The sequence below is a fragment of the Olea europaea genome, unplaced genomic scaffold (genome assembly GCF_002742605.1).
Source record: "Olea europaea var. sylvestris unplaced genomic scaffold, O_europaea_v1 scaffold393, whole genome shotgun sequence".
Classification (NCBI taxonomy): domain Eukaryota; kingdom Viridiplantae; phylum Streptophyta; class Magnoliopsida; order Lamiales; family Oleaceae; genus Olea; species Olea europaea.
In genome coordinates, this window is record NW_019258828.1 from 704,579 (window position 1) to 720,034 (window position 15,456).

The 15,456-nt window shown below is 35.2% G+C and overlaps 1 protein-coding gene across 1 annotated transcript; it reads right to left on the reverse strand.

The window, feature by feature from the left end:
• Positions 1-13,318: 13,318 nt before the first annotated feature.
• LOC111387175 (transcription factor MYB106-like) lies at positions 13,319-15,337 on the reverse strand. Its single transcript, XM_023011716.1, has 3 exons — positions 14,914-15,337; positions 14,650-14,779; positions 13,319-14,094 (listed from the first exon to the last, which is right to left on the reverse strand). The coding sequence occupies exons 1-3, from the start codon at positions 15,044-15,046 to the stop codon at positions 13,326-13,328; spliced, it is 1,032 nt and encodes a 343-aa protein (XP_022867484.1). The 5' UTR covers positions 15,047-15,337; the 3' UTR covers positions 13,319-13,325.
• Between the last annotated feature and the right edge of the window lie 119 nt (positions 15,338-15,456).

The following is a 15,456-nucleotide window of genomic DNA, read 5'->3' on the forward strand; positions in this document are numbered from 1 at the left end:
GTGAATATGACAAAATTTAATAATTATTATTAATTCTGCCATATTGGGGGATAATTGTTGACACATAAAAATTCAGCCCAAATCGAACGGCCCAAGGAGTGAAGCCCAATTGGAGGATCCCCAAATCAGATAGCCCAAAAAACGAAGCCCAATCAAACAAATCAAGATGAAGGCCCAAATAGGGAGGCCTAAGAATGCGGTAACGCCATCGCCCAAGTTTGCAAGTCGCCCAGAATCTGAGCAAATGGAGTGACATACAGTCGTCCAGAGCTGTTACTCTATTCTCGCCCAAACCTTCAAATCGCCCAAGGTCTTAACAAACATAAAGTGTTGTGGTTATCAAGAAGTGCAATTATCAAAACAGTTATTAAAACAACCCTATCACGTTCCATGATTCAAGAAATTCAATCGAAAGCGGTTGAACGAAGAAGAGTAATGGCAGCAATTAAAAAAGGCAGTTTTCATGACAAGTTGGCCATTACGAGGAAAGTGGGCAGTTATAGGACGATCAAGCAGTTTTTAGGCGGTTGATCACAAAGAGATCGTCCATGAAGTATAAAAGGGAGAAAAAAAAATAGAGCAAAGGACCGAATAAAAAACTCTCGAACAGAGAACATGTAATTTTAATTTCCTTAGCTTAGACTTAAACACTTTTTTTAGTAACTCGTGTGCTTGCGCCTCTTGGAGGCACTTTGTTTTTAATTTCCAATTGTAAAGTCATCGCCAATAAAAGAACACCCCTTTTTGGGACTTTGTCTCAAGAGGTTTGTCCCTTACACAATCGTCTGATCCCTTTTAATTGTTAGCGACTAACACACGCGAAACAATTTTGTTACCTCTTTTCTTATTAGATAGTAACTGAGTTCAGCAATGTTGGCGCCTATTGATCCACTGGGTTGAGCCACACATTTCATTAGTTGTATGACTCACTTTGTTAGTTTATATAGTTTATGTTTCTTTTGGGATACATGCATCTTTTGTAGAAAAGTTAATTTGTAAATCATATAATATTAAAGGTCAATTTGTCAGTATTGTATTTTGAATAGTTTGTGTTTTTGGGAGGGGGCTAATGTATCCTATTTTAAATTATATGTATAGATTTGAGAAAACTGACTATTGTTTAGGTGGTTTTAGTCCATATTACGAAGGAAGATTTTGTCAGAATTTTTATAAAAATATGTCGCAATGAAAGTAAGTCAAAGTTGCCTTGGTGGTGGATCCGACACCTAGCTAATATCTATTATTGGCACATGTGGGTGTCGGGTCTGCTAGGATGATTCAGGACGAGTTGTTTCACATTAGGTGATAAAGTTCATNATATCTATTATTGGCACATGTGGGTGTCGGGTCTGCTAGGATGATTCAGGACGAGTTGTTTCACATTAGGTGATAAAGTTCATCGTTGGCTCATTATTGTTTTGTCCATATTCTAAATTGAATTCCAATCTGGGATTTGAAGGATTTGCCACCATCACTCATAGGGAGGCATTTTCAGTTTTTAATGCCTTTAGACTTGAAGCCATCTCTTGTATATTTTGAGCAGCGGAAATCTTTCTATGTTTGGATTGATGTTTCAATGGAGAAACTCATGTAGGTAATTTTTGAAAGGACTCTTCCCACTGCCTCTTCGGATTAATATTGTTATCCTCATGGTTTTTGCTTGGAAACTCCATTCTTGCCTCCAATGCTTCTACCTCAATCTAATTTATCTCTGATTGAATCATTTTTTAGCATCTTTTTGCAGTGGCCATTTTCTTAAGAATGGATGAGATCGTAGTTATATTCATTCTATAATTCTACAGTACCAATTTATTTCCCTCAATTTGAGATGAGTAAATTTCTCTAACCTAACTAGGATTTTCCTAAACTCTTTAGTTTTCTTATTCAAGCAAGAGTAAGGAGAGAATTGAATATGAAATGAGAGTGTATTTAATTTTTAATATGATTCTTTATTCTCAACTATGCCTATTTAGAATTTTTTTATGAGACCATAAGCGGACACATGTCGGTCATTGATTGTTTGGCTTTAACTAAATCTTTTCACGTGTTATTCATCATCTTGCATGTTCTTTTCCCATTTGTTGTTAAGTCATGGTTAACAGATTTATCATTCTTATTCATACGTAGTTCAGTAAAGATTTTTACAATGTGGAACATGTGGGAATAAATAAGTGTGTTTTTACTTATTAAGTAATTTTACGTTCACATGTCCTGTGTGCTCGTCATTTATCTTCAAGATCGAGCATATGTCTTCATATTATAAATGTTCAATGACAATGGCCTAGATTTAAACATTCTATGATAATTTGTCCTCAAAAGTGTTCCCTAATAGTGGCAAGGTTCACTCAGAGTGAACTCAAGATACTATTATGAATAATGGTTGGAATGCTTGCCACTGATCCCTGTAAAATTTATAGATAACAAATAGTCCCCAATAATCGAATCTGATCATTTATATTAGAATCATGACTTATATTCAGGTTCTCCATGTTACGAGAACCCAAAATATTTAAAATTTTCTGAACTTAGTTTGATGATATAGGAATGAAAAATATGCAGTTTTACGCGAGTTCAAAAAATAATTGACGAACTTCCGTCCTCTAATGATGGGATAAATGACATGCTTAATTGATTTCAGATGAAAACAATGTTGGATAACAAACATGGTGCAAATGTAGATACCTTATCATTAGATTCCATGGAAACTAAGGGGAAGAGAAATGGATCTTGATGGCTCGTGGGAGCAAATTAGTTTATAAAATTCTTCTCGCCTCTATTTGTGAACGTAAGTCAAATTATGACCTATGTAGAGTTTGCATATTCCCCTTTTTTCGTCTTTCATCTGAAATTTAATCTTTGAACTTTTTGGTGGCTTGCTTTCTTGGGTCAAATTTTTGGGGTCTTGCGTGCGCGCCAAAGCGATGTCATCCCTGAATAGTTTTTGGTATTTTGATTATAACTTTTTATTANTCAAATTTTTGGGGTCTTGCGTGCGCGCCAAAGCGATGTCATCCCTGAATAGTTTTTGGTATTTTGATTATAACTTTTTATTATGAAATTCGATTGAGATAATTCAAAGTGTATTGGAAAGTTAACTCAAAGGACTACAATATTCTACTCTATGTGCTCTCCGAAAATGGGTCTCAAGTTGAGGCTAAAATTCGGAACATAACTTCTTTGGTTGAAAATTGATTTGTGAAAATATTTCAACTATATTTCATTCTTTTAACTTCAAATTACATCCAATTGATCATTTGTGATCTCCAATCATGATTTTATGATCCGAATTAACTATTTAATGCTTATACTTTGATCCCCAAACTTTGGATTTCTTTCGTTTTTACTCATTTTTTTTGTTTATTTTTCCAATTCCACCAATTTGCAATGAGCTCAACCTAACAAGTATAATTAAGAGATAATTAAGCTATAAGTTATCCAAATCACTAACAAATACTCCAACTTAATGGCCTAATAAATGTACAAAATATATTTATGAAATATCTCCAAACTTGAGCATTTGTTTGTCCTCAAACAAAATTATATCCTTATTTGACCAAAAATTTTAAAAACATGTGGTTAGATAACTTGCTTATGGTAAAATCAACTTTCGTGTGAGAGAGAAAATTCATGTCAAGCATCATAAATTCGTAATGATTCAAATCCTAATCCTCAATAGTCAAATTTATCCTTTCTTTTTGTAAGATTCACACCCCAAACGTATTCATTTCACTCTCTCTCAAGGTGGGGCTTAAGGTTGAATTTTTTTATAATTGCAGTCCAATATATCAATGAATGAAGATTCTTCTTATTTTTGATTTCTTGAAACCCCAAGAATCAATTAAGCTAATAATCCCTTGTCAAAAGTCCAATTCTTTACAATAAGTGTTTGGGGCTAATTCAATGCATGTAAAGATCTTTTTTTATATGGATTTTTTTTTCTTTTTCTAACATCTTATGTACTGACTTTTCTCCATTAAACTTTCTAAATGATCACTATAGTGAGCTTTAGACCGATGACTTTCAAGTCAATATGATTTTAGTGCACCAAATTTTAAATACCATGCATGCTTAATAACTCGAGTCATAAAAGGCTACAAAGATATGTTTCACAGTGAGACATATTTTTTCTTTATTTTTTTTATTTTTATGCAATGATTAGTGCAATACCCTTTATTAAACACTCATTCTTTAAAAACTGACCCCTAACAATTTGCAATGAGCTCAACCTAACAAGTATAATTAAGAGATAATTAAGCTATAAGTTATCCAAATCACTAACAAATACTCCAACTTAATGGCCTAATAAATGTACAAAATATATTTATGAAATATCTCCAAACTTGAGCATTTGTTTGTCCTCAAACAAAATTATATCCTTATTTGACCAAAAATTTTAAAAACATGTGGTTAGATAATTTGCTTATGGTCTCAGAATTGGAATTCCTATATTAAAATTATGAACTATTTCAAAATCACATCGCTAAGATTAATTCTACTCGTTCAATGTAAAATCAACTTTCGTGTGAGAGAGAAAATTCATGTCAAGCATCATAAATTCGTAATGATTCAAATCCTAATCCTCAATAGTCAAATTTATCCTTTCTTTTTGTAAGATTCACACCCCAAACGTATTCATTTCACTCTCTCTCAAGGTGCGGCTTAAGGTTGAATTTTTTTATAATTGCAGTCCAATATATCAATAAATGAAGATTCTTCTTATTTTTGATTTCTTGAAACCCCAAGAATCAATTAAGCTAATAATCCCTTGTCAAAAGTCCAATTCTTTACAATAAGTGTTTGGGGCTAATTCAATGCATGTAAAGATCTTTTTTTTTATGGATTTTTTTTTCTTTTTCTAACATCTTATGTACTGACTTTTCTCCATTAAACTTTCTAAATGATCACTATAGTGAGCTTTAGACCGATGACTTTCAAGTCAATATGATTTTAGTGCACCAAATTTTAAATACCATGCATGCTTAATAACTCGAGTCATAAAAGGCTACAAAGATATGTTTCACAGTGAGACATATTTTTTCTTTATTTTTTTTTATTTTTATGCAATGATTAGTGCAATACCCTTTATTAAACACTCATTCTTTAAAAACTGACCCCTAAAGATTTTCACATGATTTTCATGTTATTGGCTTTAGACAATTCACACAAAATTTAACACATGGAATCCATATTTATTTCAATCTCTCCTTACAACGGTTCAATAACTCCAAAACTATTCTAAATTTGGTTTAAATAAGTATAATTTAGTTGTTGTTTGGATTTAGCATCAAAGGTCTCCTATATTTATTTTCAACATATTCTAATTTTGAAAGAAATTATTCATTCATGATGCAAATTATAAATTATATGCCCCAGAAATATCAAGTTTCCCATGAATAAGTATAAATCAATCCTAAAATGCAACATTTTCACAATTATAGCATGTCACATGGGTTTAAATATATTCATCATATTAGGCAAATTTATCTAACTCATACAAATACGCAAGAGCAATAATAATAATAATAATAATAATAATAATAATAATAATAATAATAATAATAATAATAATAATAATAAAGCCGAAAGTAAAATAATTTTTTGAATTTTTAACTTTTTCTAGCACTCAAACAAGTACATAAAATAACAAAAATAGATAAAAACTCGATATTTTTTTTACCCCAAAACTTATAAAAGACATTGCCCACAACGTCTAAAAATATAACAAGTAATATACAAAAATTAAGGGTAAAGAAGAGAACTAAGTATTCCACTGGTATAAATACGCAAGTGGTGGATGGACTGGTATGAAAGTACATGATCACTTGCTATGTATCTTCCTTTGTCCATTGTATTCAGGTGTCATGTTCCTTCAAAAAAATTAAAAATTCAATTATAACGTGGAACACTTTATAAAAAGCTCAAACACACCCTAAAAGGAAATATGGGGATGAAGATACCTTATACTGTTAAACGTAATAAAAATTACTATTCCTTTATCTAAAAATCAAAAAATAAAAAATGAAAGAGAATAAAGTTGGGTTGCTTCCCAATAAACGCTTATTTATAGTCATTAGCTTGACTTTAATATTTTGCATCATGGAATTCTAAAGAAAATTTTTGATGACTTGCTTAGTTTGCTTCCTTTCACTTTGATCCACTTTGTTGATTCTCCGAATCTTGACCTTGCCTCCGTTAATGTGATATGTAGACTTCTTCCTCGAGCTTAATCACAAATTGAATTGTTAGACAATCGATGACGTCGAAAGAATGTGTTTTAATTTCATCATCATTAATAGCCATTTCTTTCCCTTGGTTCCTTTGCAATTAGTTTGTCATCTTCTTTATACTCTTCTTCGATAACTGATATCTCATCGAATTGAATGATCATTTTATAGTTTAAATTTATCATCAATGTTAAGTCTTTCTTTCAACATTTTCATATGGATTACATTCCCACCTTTTAAATTCGTCTTAGAATACGAAATTTCATATAATTATTTGGCTTTCATCCAACATAGCAAGTTCAATATAATATTTTGTAAGTAACTCCTCGTTCAATAGGGGAGGACCAATTCCCTCAATAATGATGTTATCATTTGGATGTGTAGATACATCTTCGTCCTCAGGCATGTAACATTCATTAGATTTGTCAATTGCTTATTTTCGACATCTTAAATATTGTTTAAACCGCTGAAACTTGGACTTAAAGAGGTTAATGCATATATACAAGCATTGCCCAATATAATGCATCCCATTATAAAGCTCACAAATTATGTCTTCTACAAGTATATCCTCATCATCCATGTCAAGATTACTTGTTTCAAAAAAATTTACTCCTTTGCCATCATCATAATCCTGCATATACTGTTGAATAGTACCTGAAGGGATACCAATCAAAAGATAGATCAGGGTATGTAGCCAAAATTATCCAAAACAAAAAAAAAAAAAAAAAAAAAATTGAATTCTATGTAAAATAATAAACTCAAATTAAATATTTTATTTCTCGACGATAGCGTCAAAAACTTGTTCATACGAAACCCTTAAGCGTACAAGATCATTAACAAGTAATAGATTTAGTGGGTTATAAGTTATCATCTCAAGTTTATCAGTTATACATGGAATTTGAATTATGTAAAAAAAAAAAAATTTGATTTTATGCTTATTCTAAATTAATTTAAGAAAGTGATAAAATTAGGATTTTATCAAATATGGATGATTGTATTGGATCTAGAATCTGCCTATTGCTATTTATTTCAATTCTTGATTTGTAATCTAATTCCATTCATACGTTCTTGATAATCGATAAAGTTAAGATATATAATTTCTTTTTTCAAGACAAATTAAATTTATCGTAACCATGACCCGAATCTATTCCTATCTCGAATTCAAATGGTTAGAATGCATTAAAGTTTAGATTATTTTTATGATTGTACACGTGATAATATTCCTAACATCTATTGCACATATGTTAGTTTTGCCACTTTCTATACTTATTATGAGTTTCCCAACACTACAACAAGCAACTAATTATCTAACTGGTGACCAAATAATTAAATAATGCAATGGATATGCAAAATTAATCAAGGAACAAAAGAAATACTAAATTAATAGTCTTTTTTTTTAATAAAGACATTGACACATCCTTCATGACTTTTTAGGGTCCACAAAGAAAGGTCGACGGGGGTTAGGGGTTCCCCAACTATATATATATATAATCAAGAATACATGGAAGGAGGCGGACATAAACCTGACTTCTGAAAAAGCAACAACGAAACAAGTGAATAAAAAAGAAATTAAGGCAATAAATAGGGAAGTACTACTTCGTTGTACAATGAAATTAATGCAAAAAATGGAGCCTAAGCTACAAACCTCTAAAGCTGGGCAGTCCATTTTGTCAATTTGCACTAGTATCCTAATCTATCGTGGTAGATTAGATGGTCTATACTCTTGATAGCGCCGGTAATCCCAACCAAGTGAGTTTTCATCTTGGTTTCTCCTCTCTGTAGATGTGGGGAACCATGTTTCTATTAAAGGAGATGAGCTCTCTGATTTGTCTAAGAGTGCCCAAAATCTTCCATGGTCCTCCACCCCTAGTGATGCAGTAAATAGCCACGGTCGATTCTGCCTTAACCTAAATAGCTGATAACCCAATTCTTCTAGCCAATAGAATCCCATCCAGTGTAGCTTTGAGCTCGGCTTCTAAAATCAAACATGGGTCATATGATGCTAAGAATCTCATACTAAAGTACTAGTTTTAATTTTTAAATAAATAACAAATAGTGTTCATTTTTATCAAATACAAAAGCTGATTTAGCTTAACATATTAATACATAAATTACAAAAAGAATAATAGAAAAATATCACTCAGATCTATATAGAATTCAAAAGATGTTGATCTTCAAGTCCAAGGTTGAATTCTTCAATTTCTTAATATAATTAGCCTTTAATTCTAGCCAAGGTTTGATCTTCTCTCGCAAAATTGATGAATTGACCACTTGTTCTTGATGAATTTAATGGTATTCTTATGTATGAAGAGGTATGAATTTTTTTTTTCAATGTGTAACCCTTGTTCTTTTTTCATAATAGCCATAAAATCGGCCAAAATTGTGTCCAATTTGGGTCTCAAAAGAGTTTGAATCGTGAAAGGTTACTGCTGATTTATCTGCAAAAAAATCTTGCACAAGCACAGGCATAACCACCGCGCGTGCGCTATTGGTCCAAATGGCTCCCATGTCAAATTTTTGGTATGTTGCGCACAGGCCAGAATTGTCTCACGCGCACTGCGACTTGCGTAGTGTCATCCTTAAATAGTGTTCAAAATTTTGGTCATAGCTTTTGTTGACCTTGCAAAATGGTCCTTTCACGTGATCAGCCGAGAGCTACTCCACATTTATTCCTCCCTACGCATGACACAAATGGTCAGACGTATATGGCCATTCCCAGCAAAGATGTTAACGACCACATACACTTTGACGATCAAATCAGTCAACGGTGAACGTATATTCTAATGGCAGTAATCTTCTAAAAATCTTTATAAATGGGAGATGAGGAAAGTATATACTTCTAGTGGAATAATCTAACCTTATTTGGGTTGGGCTCCTTGGTATTTATAGGGAGAAGTTGGAAGGGATACTGTCAGATGTGAGACATGCGGCCTCATCTAACGGTGCGTGGCATTCGTTCATAGGTGTCCAATCTTTTCCTAGGTGGGCGGGCGTTTAATTCTTTTGATTAGGAGTTGGCACTTGATAGAGGTCACATCTATCATTCTCAAAGATATGGACTAATATTTTACCAAAAGATTCGTATCTTTACAAAATGGCGGTGGAGATGCACTCCTCACTTCTCCCATACACAATGCCTCGGTTCTGTCTCTTCAGACAACAACGCTTTGTTTAAACCCCGCTTACCTCGGATGATGTCATTTAGGACAGTGACATCTCGATTAATAGCCTATCCTGGCTCCCGCCTCGGATTATCCTTTTACCGAAGCATTTTCTACACTAAAGGGACGTAACAATGGTCCCTCAAGTCAAGGTATGAATATTTATATAATGCCTGGACTTCTAGATCGCTCATGAGTGGGTGGTTGCCACTTTAAGAAAGCTGAGGTTACGGAGGTGTTATCCCATAAGGGGACAAGGCTCTGGGGATAGCAGTTATAAGAAAGCAGAGGTTGTAGAGGCATCGTCCCATAATGGGACGAGGCTTTGGGGGATAGTAGCTTTGAGAGACAATATGGCAAGGCTTTAGGGGATAGCAACTTTGAGAAAGTTGAGGTCACAGAGGTATGGTTCCACAAGGAGACGAGGCTCTAGATGTACAGATTAGCCAATGATTTGAAAATTGACGTAGGTCCCACGAGAGACAGTTAGATTGTTGCCTATTCCCAAAGAAGGTTGCCACCACTAATCATGGCGAGCGACTGTTGAGGTTCAAGGGACGCACTTTAGGGCGACGTGAACTTCAACGTTAGATAGTGAGAGTCAATCATATTTGACGTTTGATTTCTATAGCTTGGATCTATATAGAGATTAACGGCCTTGATGGATCGTGTTTGCATTCAATTGTGGTGATTTTTGAAGGCTGCCTATAAAAGGCGTTTTTCCCATATTTTAAACTTTTCACTTTGGCCAATCTTATACTCTCTCTTTCACTCAAATCTCTGGTGACATTTTAGCGTGCTTAAGTTTTCCTGCCATCTTCTTTGAAGTTTTCACTAAGTTATTTTCGTAAGTATCCATTCCTTCTTCAAGTGAAAAATGACTTCTAAGTTTTGGGAGTGTCGGATAGTGACCTAGATGAGGTTAGGCTAGACGAACCTATTGTTCTTAGTTCGGCCAAAGTGTCTGCAGCCATAGTGGATAGGGATAATATTTGGAAACGACCTAATAGCCTTGTAGATAACTCAATTCATTGTGGGGCTTTTGATTACCATTGCAGATGATCTCTGTAGACTTAATAAAGCTGTGGGCCGATTATAGGATCCCGAATAGTGTAGGGTTAATAGTTCCAAACCCTGACGAGTGAGCTTGTTAATTTTGGTTGGGTTGTGTGGCTGTTAGGAAGGTGATACTTAGGTCAGGGTTGAGGTTGCCTATACATCCCTTTTTTCGGTTTACCCTTAGATCAAAGGCTTAGCCTTCACCCAACTGAACCCGAACTCCTGAAGCTAAATGGTGGGGTCGTGAATGTTGTGGAAGGAGGCTTCTTACGGGACGGAGATCCTCTTTTCTATTTTCAAACCCTTTACATTCTCATAGTGACTACGGGGACGATAAATCTAGGGGATGTTACTACCTCACGTCATGTAGGCCCCTACTCCATTTATGCTTAATCTTCCCAGCTCCATAAAGGATCAAAAGAGCTTATGGTTTTGGGCCTTTAGGAGATGTGACACAATGGAGGGGACCCCTTGGTGCCTCTGTTGGTCTCCACAAAGTTCTCTACTTTTAATGAGTACCTTTGCTTTATTTTGAACTAAACATATGCTGGTTCGTCACCTAACAACTTATGTTTGTGCAGTACCTTGCCTCGATGTGATTTGTCCATAGAGGACTTCGACACTATTTGCATCATCTACCAGCTCCCTCAAAAGATCCAGTCTTATCACGAGTTGATAAGGAAGAATATCCACTTCATGAACAACATGATTATTTCTTCGCAAGGTAAATTCTTGAAGTGGTTGCCTAGGTGTTTAGTGAGCTGAAAACTAATCTTTGTTCCTTTTGCAGATGACTTTGCTAAGAAGAAGCCTCTGAGGCCGGATTTTGAGAAAATTCAGAGGTTGATGGCTGAGGCCAGAGCCCTAAAGACGTCGTCTACAGTCTACAAGAAGGTTCCTTTTCTGAAGAAGGGAAATAGAATGGCTAGGCCGTCCTCAAAGGCCCCAACTATCGCAAGGCCTGCCACTCGCTAAAATACCAGTCCAACCAGGGTCGTAACAAGGGATAGAGTGCCCATGGTGGTCGAGTGACCCCAGAACCAGTGAAAGAGATCACGCCTTCGATGCGAGAGTCAATGAAGAAGAAAAAGCTGGCTTAGACTAGGAGGTAGATTTTTTGGGGACAAACCCAGAGGAGCTTGTGAGAGTGGTGATTGAGGCCCTGCCCTTAAAATTGCAGCAGTAGCAATGGTCCATATTAAGTACTGGACCGATGCTTGGAGGGATCACATCTCCTCTTACACTGTCGAATACCTTGTGGCTACTAACAATGCTTGCATCACTAGAGCCCTAAGTACAAACGTTTAGCTCGAGGGCCTAGTGAAGGACTTGAGGGCCAAGAACATCGACTTAGTCCAAAGGTTGGAAATAACTTTGCACTATAGGGATACAATAAGTGGTGAAATGGCCAAGGTTGAAGAGGCCAAAAAGAAAAGGATTGAGGCCAAAAAGAAGCTCGAGAAGGCCAAATTCGTGGTGGAGCCAATCTGTTGACCTCGTAAGACGGTCTTCCATGTGGCCAACCGAGAACTACTCCATGTTTATTCTTCCCTAGGCATGACACAAACGGTTAGATGTATATGACCATTCCTAAAGAAGGTGGTAACTGCTACATACACTTCGACGATCAAGTCAGTTGAAGATGAATTATATACAGATGGAAAAGGGTTGAGGCAAAAAATAAGCTAGAAAAAGGTCAAACCTAGAACCTATATGGCCATTCCCAACGAAGGTGGTAACTGCCACATACACTCCGACGATTAAGTCAGTTGACTGTGAATGTATATTCCAATGGAAAAGGGTCGAGGCCGAAAAGGTCAGACCTAGAACATATATTCCGAAAATAAGCTCGAAAAGGCCAAAGCCATGGCGGAGCCAATCTGTTGACCTCGCAAAACAGTCCTTCCATGTAGCCAACCGAGAACTACTCTACGTGTATTCCTCTCTAGGCACGACACAAACGGTCAGACGTATATGGCCATTCCCAACGAACGTGGCAACTGTCACATACACTCCGACGATCAAATCAGTTGACAATGAACTTATTTACAATTTTTCCAATTTGAACGCTTGTTATCCAAAAAATTGGTCTCAAATTGAGTCTAAAAATTCGAAGCATAATTTTTTTAGTTGGAAATTGATTTTTGAAATTATTTCAACTATATTTAACTCCTTTTACTCCAGATTGCATCCAATTGATAATATATTATCTTCAATCATCATTTATGGTTTGAATTAACTATTGAATGTTTACACTTACTTCCCAAACTTTGGATTTTTTTCCTTTTACTCTTTTTCATTCATTTCTTCCAATTCCGCCAATTTGCAATGAATTCAAACCTAACAAACATAATTAATACATAATTAAACTATAACTTATCCAAATCATTAAAAAATACTCCAATTTAATGGCCTATACACTTATCAATGTGTAAGCTTCAACCATTAGAGATGTCACATTTATTTAAATTTGATCTTCAAATCTCGTTTCTATCTTCAATTCAATTTTTAATCAAAATCTAGACTTGTCTACAGTTTTTGTAAATGTGAATGGAGAAAAATGTAGATAGTTTGAGATATGAAACTCTAAACCATTAAAAGAAGAAGATATTCATCTATTTAAATCTTATTTTAAAATCAGCTATTACTCAACAGAAAAATATATAGTCTTAAGGGAAATGTTATGTGTACACCATGAGGTGTACACAATGCATTACACCCCTCTCACATGAGGGGCCCCTCCATGTGAGGGGAGTGTAATGCTATGTGTACATTATTATGTACACGTAGCATTTTCTTACTCTTAAACGCACTAATTGATGATATTTTCTGAATAAAACACCTGAACAATATTATAAAATGTCCCTAAAACAGTTCAATACTAGTACTTAAAATTGTGCTCATAATATTCTGTTAGAACGCTGTTCCAATAATTCTTGTTCTCTTCAAAATCTCCAATGCAGCTTCCAACAACATTACCAGAGTCCACCACAAGATCTGTAAAGCCCTCCATTAAACTTGGAACCCTTAAAGAGTCGGCAATATAATTAGTAGAATCAACTGAATCCTCCATTCTGCCCTTGATCCCGGGATGGTTGTCATTTTGAATATTTTCTTCTTTTGAGCAGGTCCCAACCTCAAACGGACCCAAATTCTGGATGCAATTAATGGAAGTAATGGATGCATGTTCCTCACCATATCCTACAGAAGGAATATTGGAAATGTTCTCTGACAATTTCAAGGTACTGTTTGGGGAGTTGAAAGAACTGCTAAAAATTGTTGCATGCTCTTGTTTTGGCTTTGCCCATCCACCTTGCCACACTTTTAGTACATCCAAACACGGTGGCCGACATGGTTTTGGTGCTAATGGCCACAGAGCCTCGTCATTGTTTTGGAACTGAGAACTGGAAACGATTTTCCACTCACGAGCCATCCTTGCTTCAGCTTCGAGTCGAGCACTCTCCCACTGAGCCATGTGGCTGAGGTTCGCAGCGTCCTTGGATTGAGCAGAGCCGCGAACTTGGTTGTTGGGCTTATGAGTCTTCGGATCAATTCCCATCTTGGTTAATCTCTTCTTTAGATGGGTATTCCAGTGGTTCTTTATCTCATTATCAGTTCTCATTGGTAAGAGCGTTGCAATGGTTGACCATCTAAAACATCACAAGAACAATTAGTATTGTCGAACAGCTTAACTAACTTCATGTTTGTTATATAAGCTCATGTTTGGACTTCATTAATTTCAAAATACATTTTTTAACCACACATTCTTCCATAAAATACATTATCTACCAAAATTACATTAAAATGGAGCCCGAACAGGGACTAAAATTTTCAGTACTGAACCGGATACTTAAAAATAATAATAGCTTGTATATTTTCGTGTACACTAGAAAATAATGTACTTCTGGTTTGTACATAAATCAGGTTTAAAGTTGAAATCGAGCACACAATTTGCTGCAAGAAATGAATCATGACAATGAAGCAAATTGTTTCACTGCTTTATCTTTGATTTAAGATCCTGTAAGAAGAATAATTGAGTGAAAAGCTATAATGAAACATGTCTCACATTGTAGTACTATACTGTGCATAAACATTTTAGCATTGTCTATGCTAAATCATTCTAATTTCTAACTTACTAGAAAAAAAAACCCATAATTATTATTTGCTAAATCCTTTTAGAAATAGGTATAAATAATTACTATTACCTGTTTCCAAGAAGAGCATGAAGCTGAATAATGGTCTGTTCTTCTTGTGAAGTGAACTTTCCTCTCTTGATATCAGGCCTTAAATAATTTATCCACCTTAATCTGCAGCTTTTACCACACCTCTGAAGCCCTATATATGCTCCACAACAACAATAGTCGTCAATGAAACAACTATAGTTAAAAGTTTAACCCGTTTCAACAAATATTCATGCTGAGATAGTGATTGTGTATGCTTAATTAGATGGCTTCGTTCATGTATATTACCAGCCTTTTCCGGTAGAGCACGCCAGCTTCCATGGCCGTGCTCTTGAATGAAAGCCAAAAGCTTTTGGTCTTCCTCAGATGTCCATGGTCCTTTCTTCAAACCCACTTTGTCGCAGCAAGGTGACCTGCCCATTTCAAAGAACAGACCAAGTGTAGTTGCAAAGGAAACTGTTTTGTGTGTGTGTGTTTGGGGGAGAGATAAGCTTGGGATGAAGTCAGCAATGTAGCAGTAGACTATTAATAAAGATGAAAGATCTTTACAGGTATTAATGAGGATGAAAGATCTATACAGGTTGTTGATCTCAAAAAATGCACCAGCAAAATTTTGGCCACCTCCCCTTTACATAGACATCACAAACGCACTTGAGTACCTTGTTAGAAGGCAAAGATTACTAGTTGAGAAAATGGTCGGACGATCATTTGTATTCTGACAATCAATTCAACAGTTGGACGAGAGAGAATATGAGTGCAAGAAATGGAAAAATGGGGATTTAGCTAGGGTTGGAAAAATGGGGATTTAGCTATATATATATATATATATAT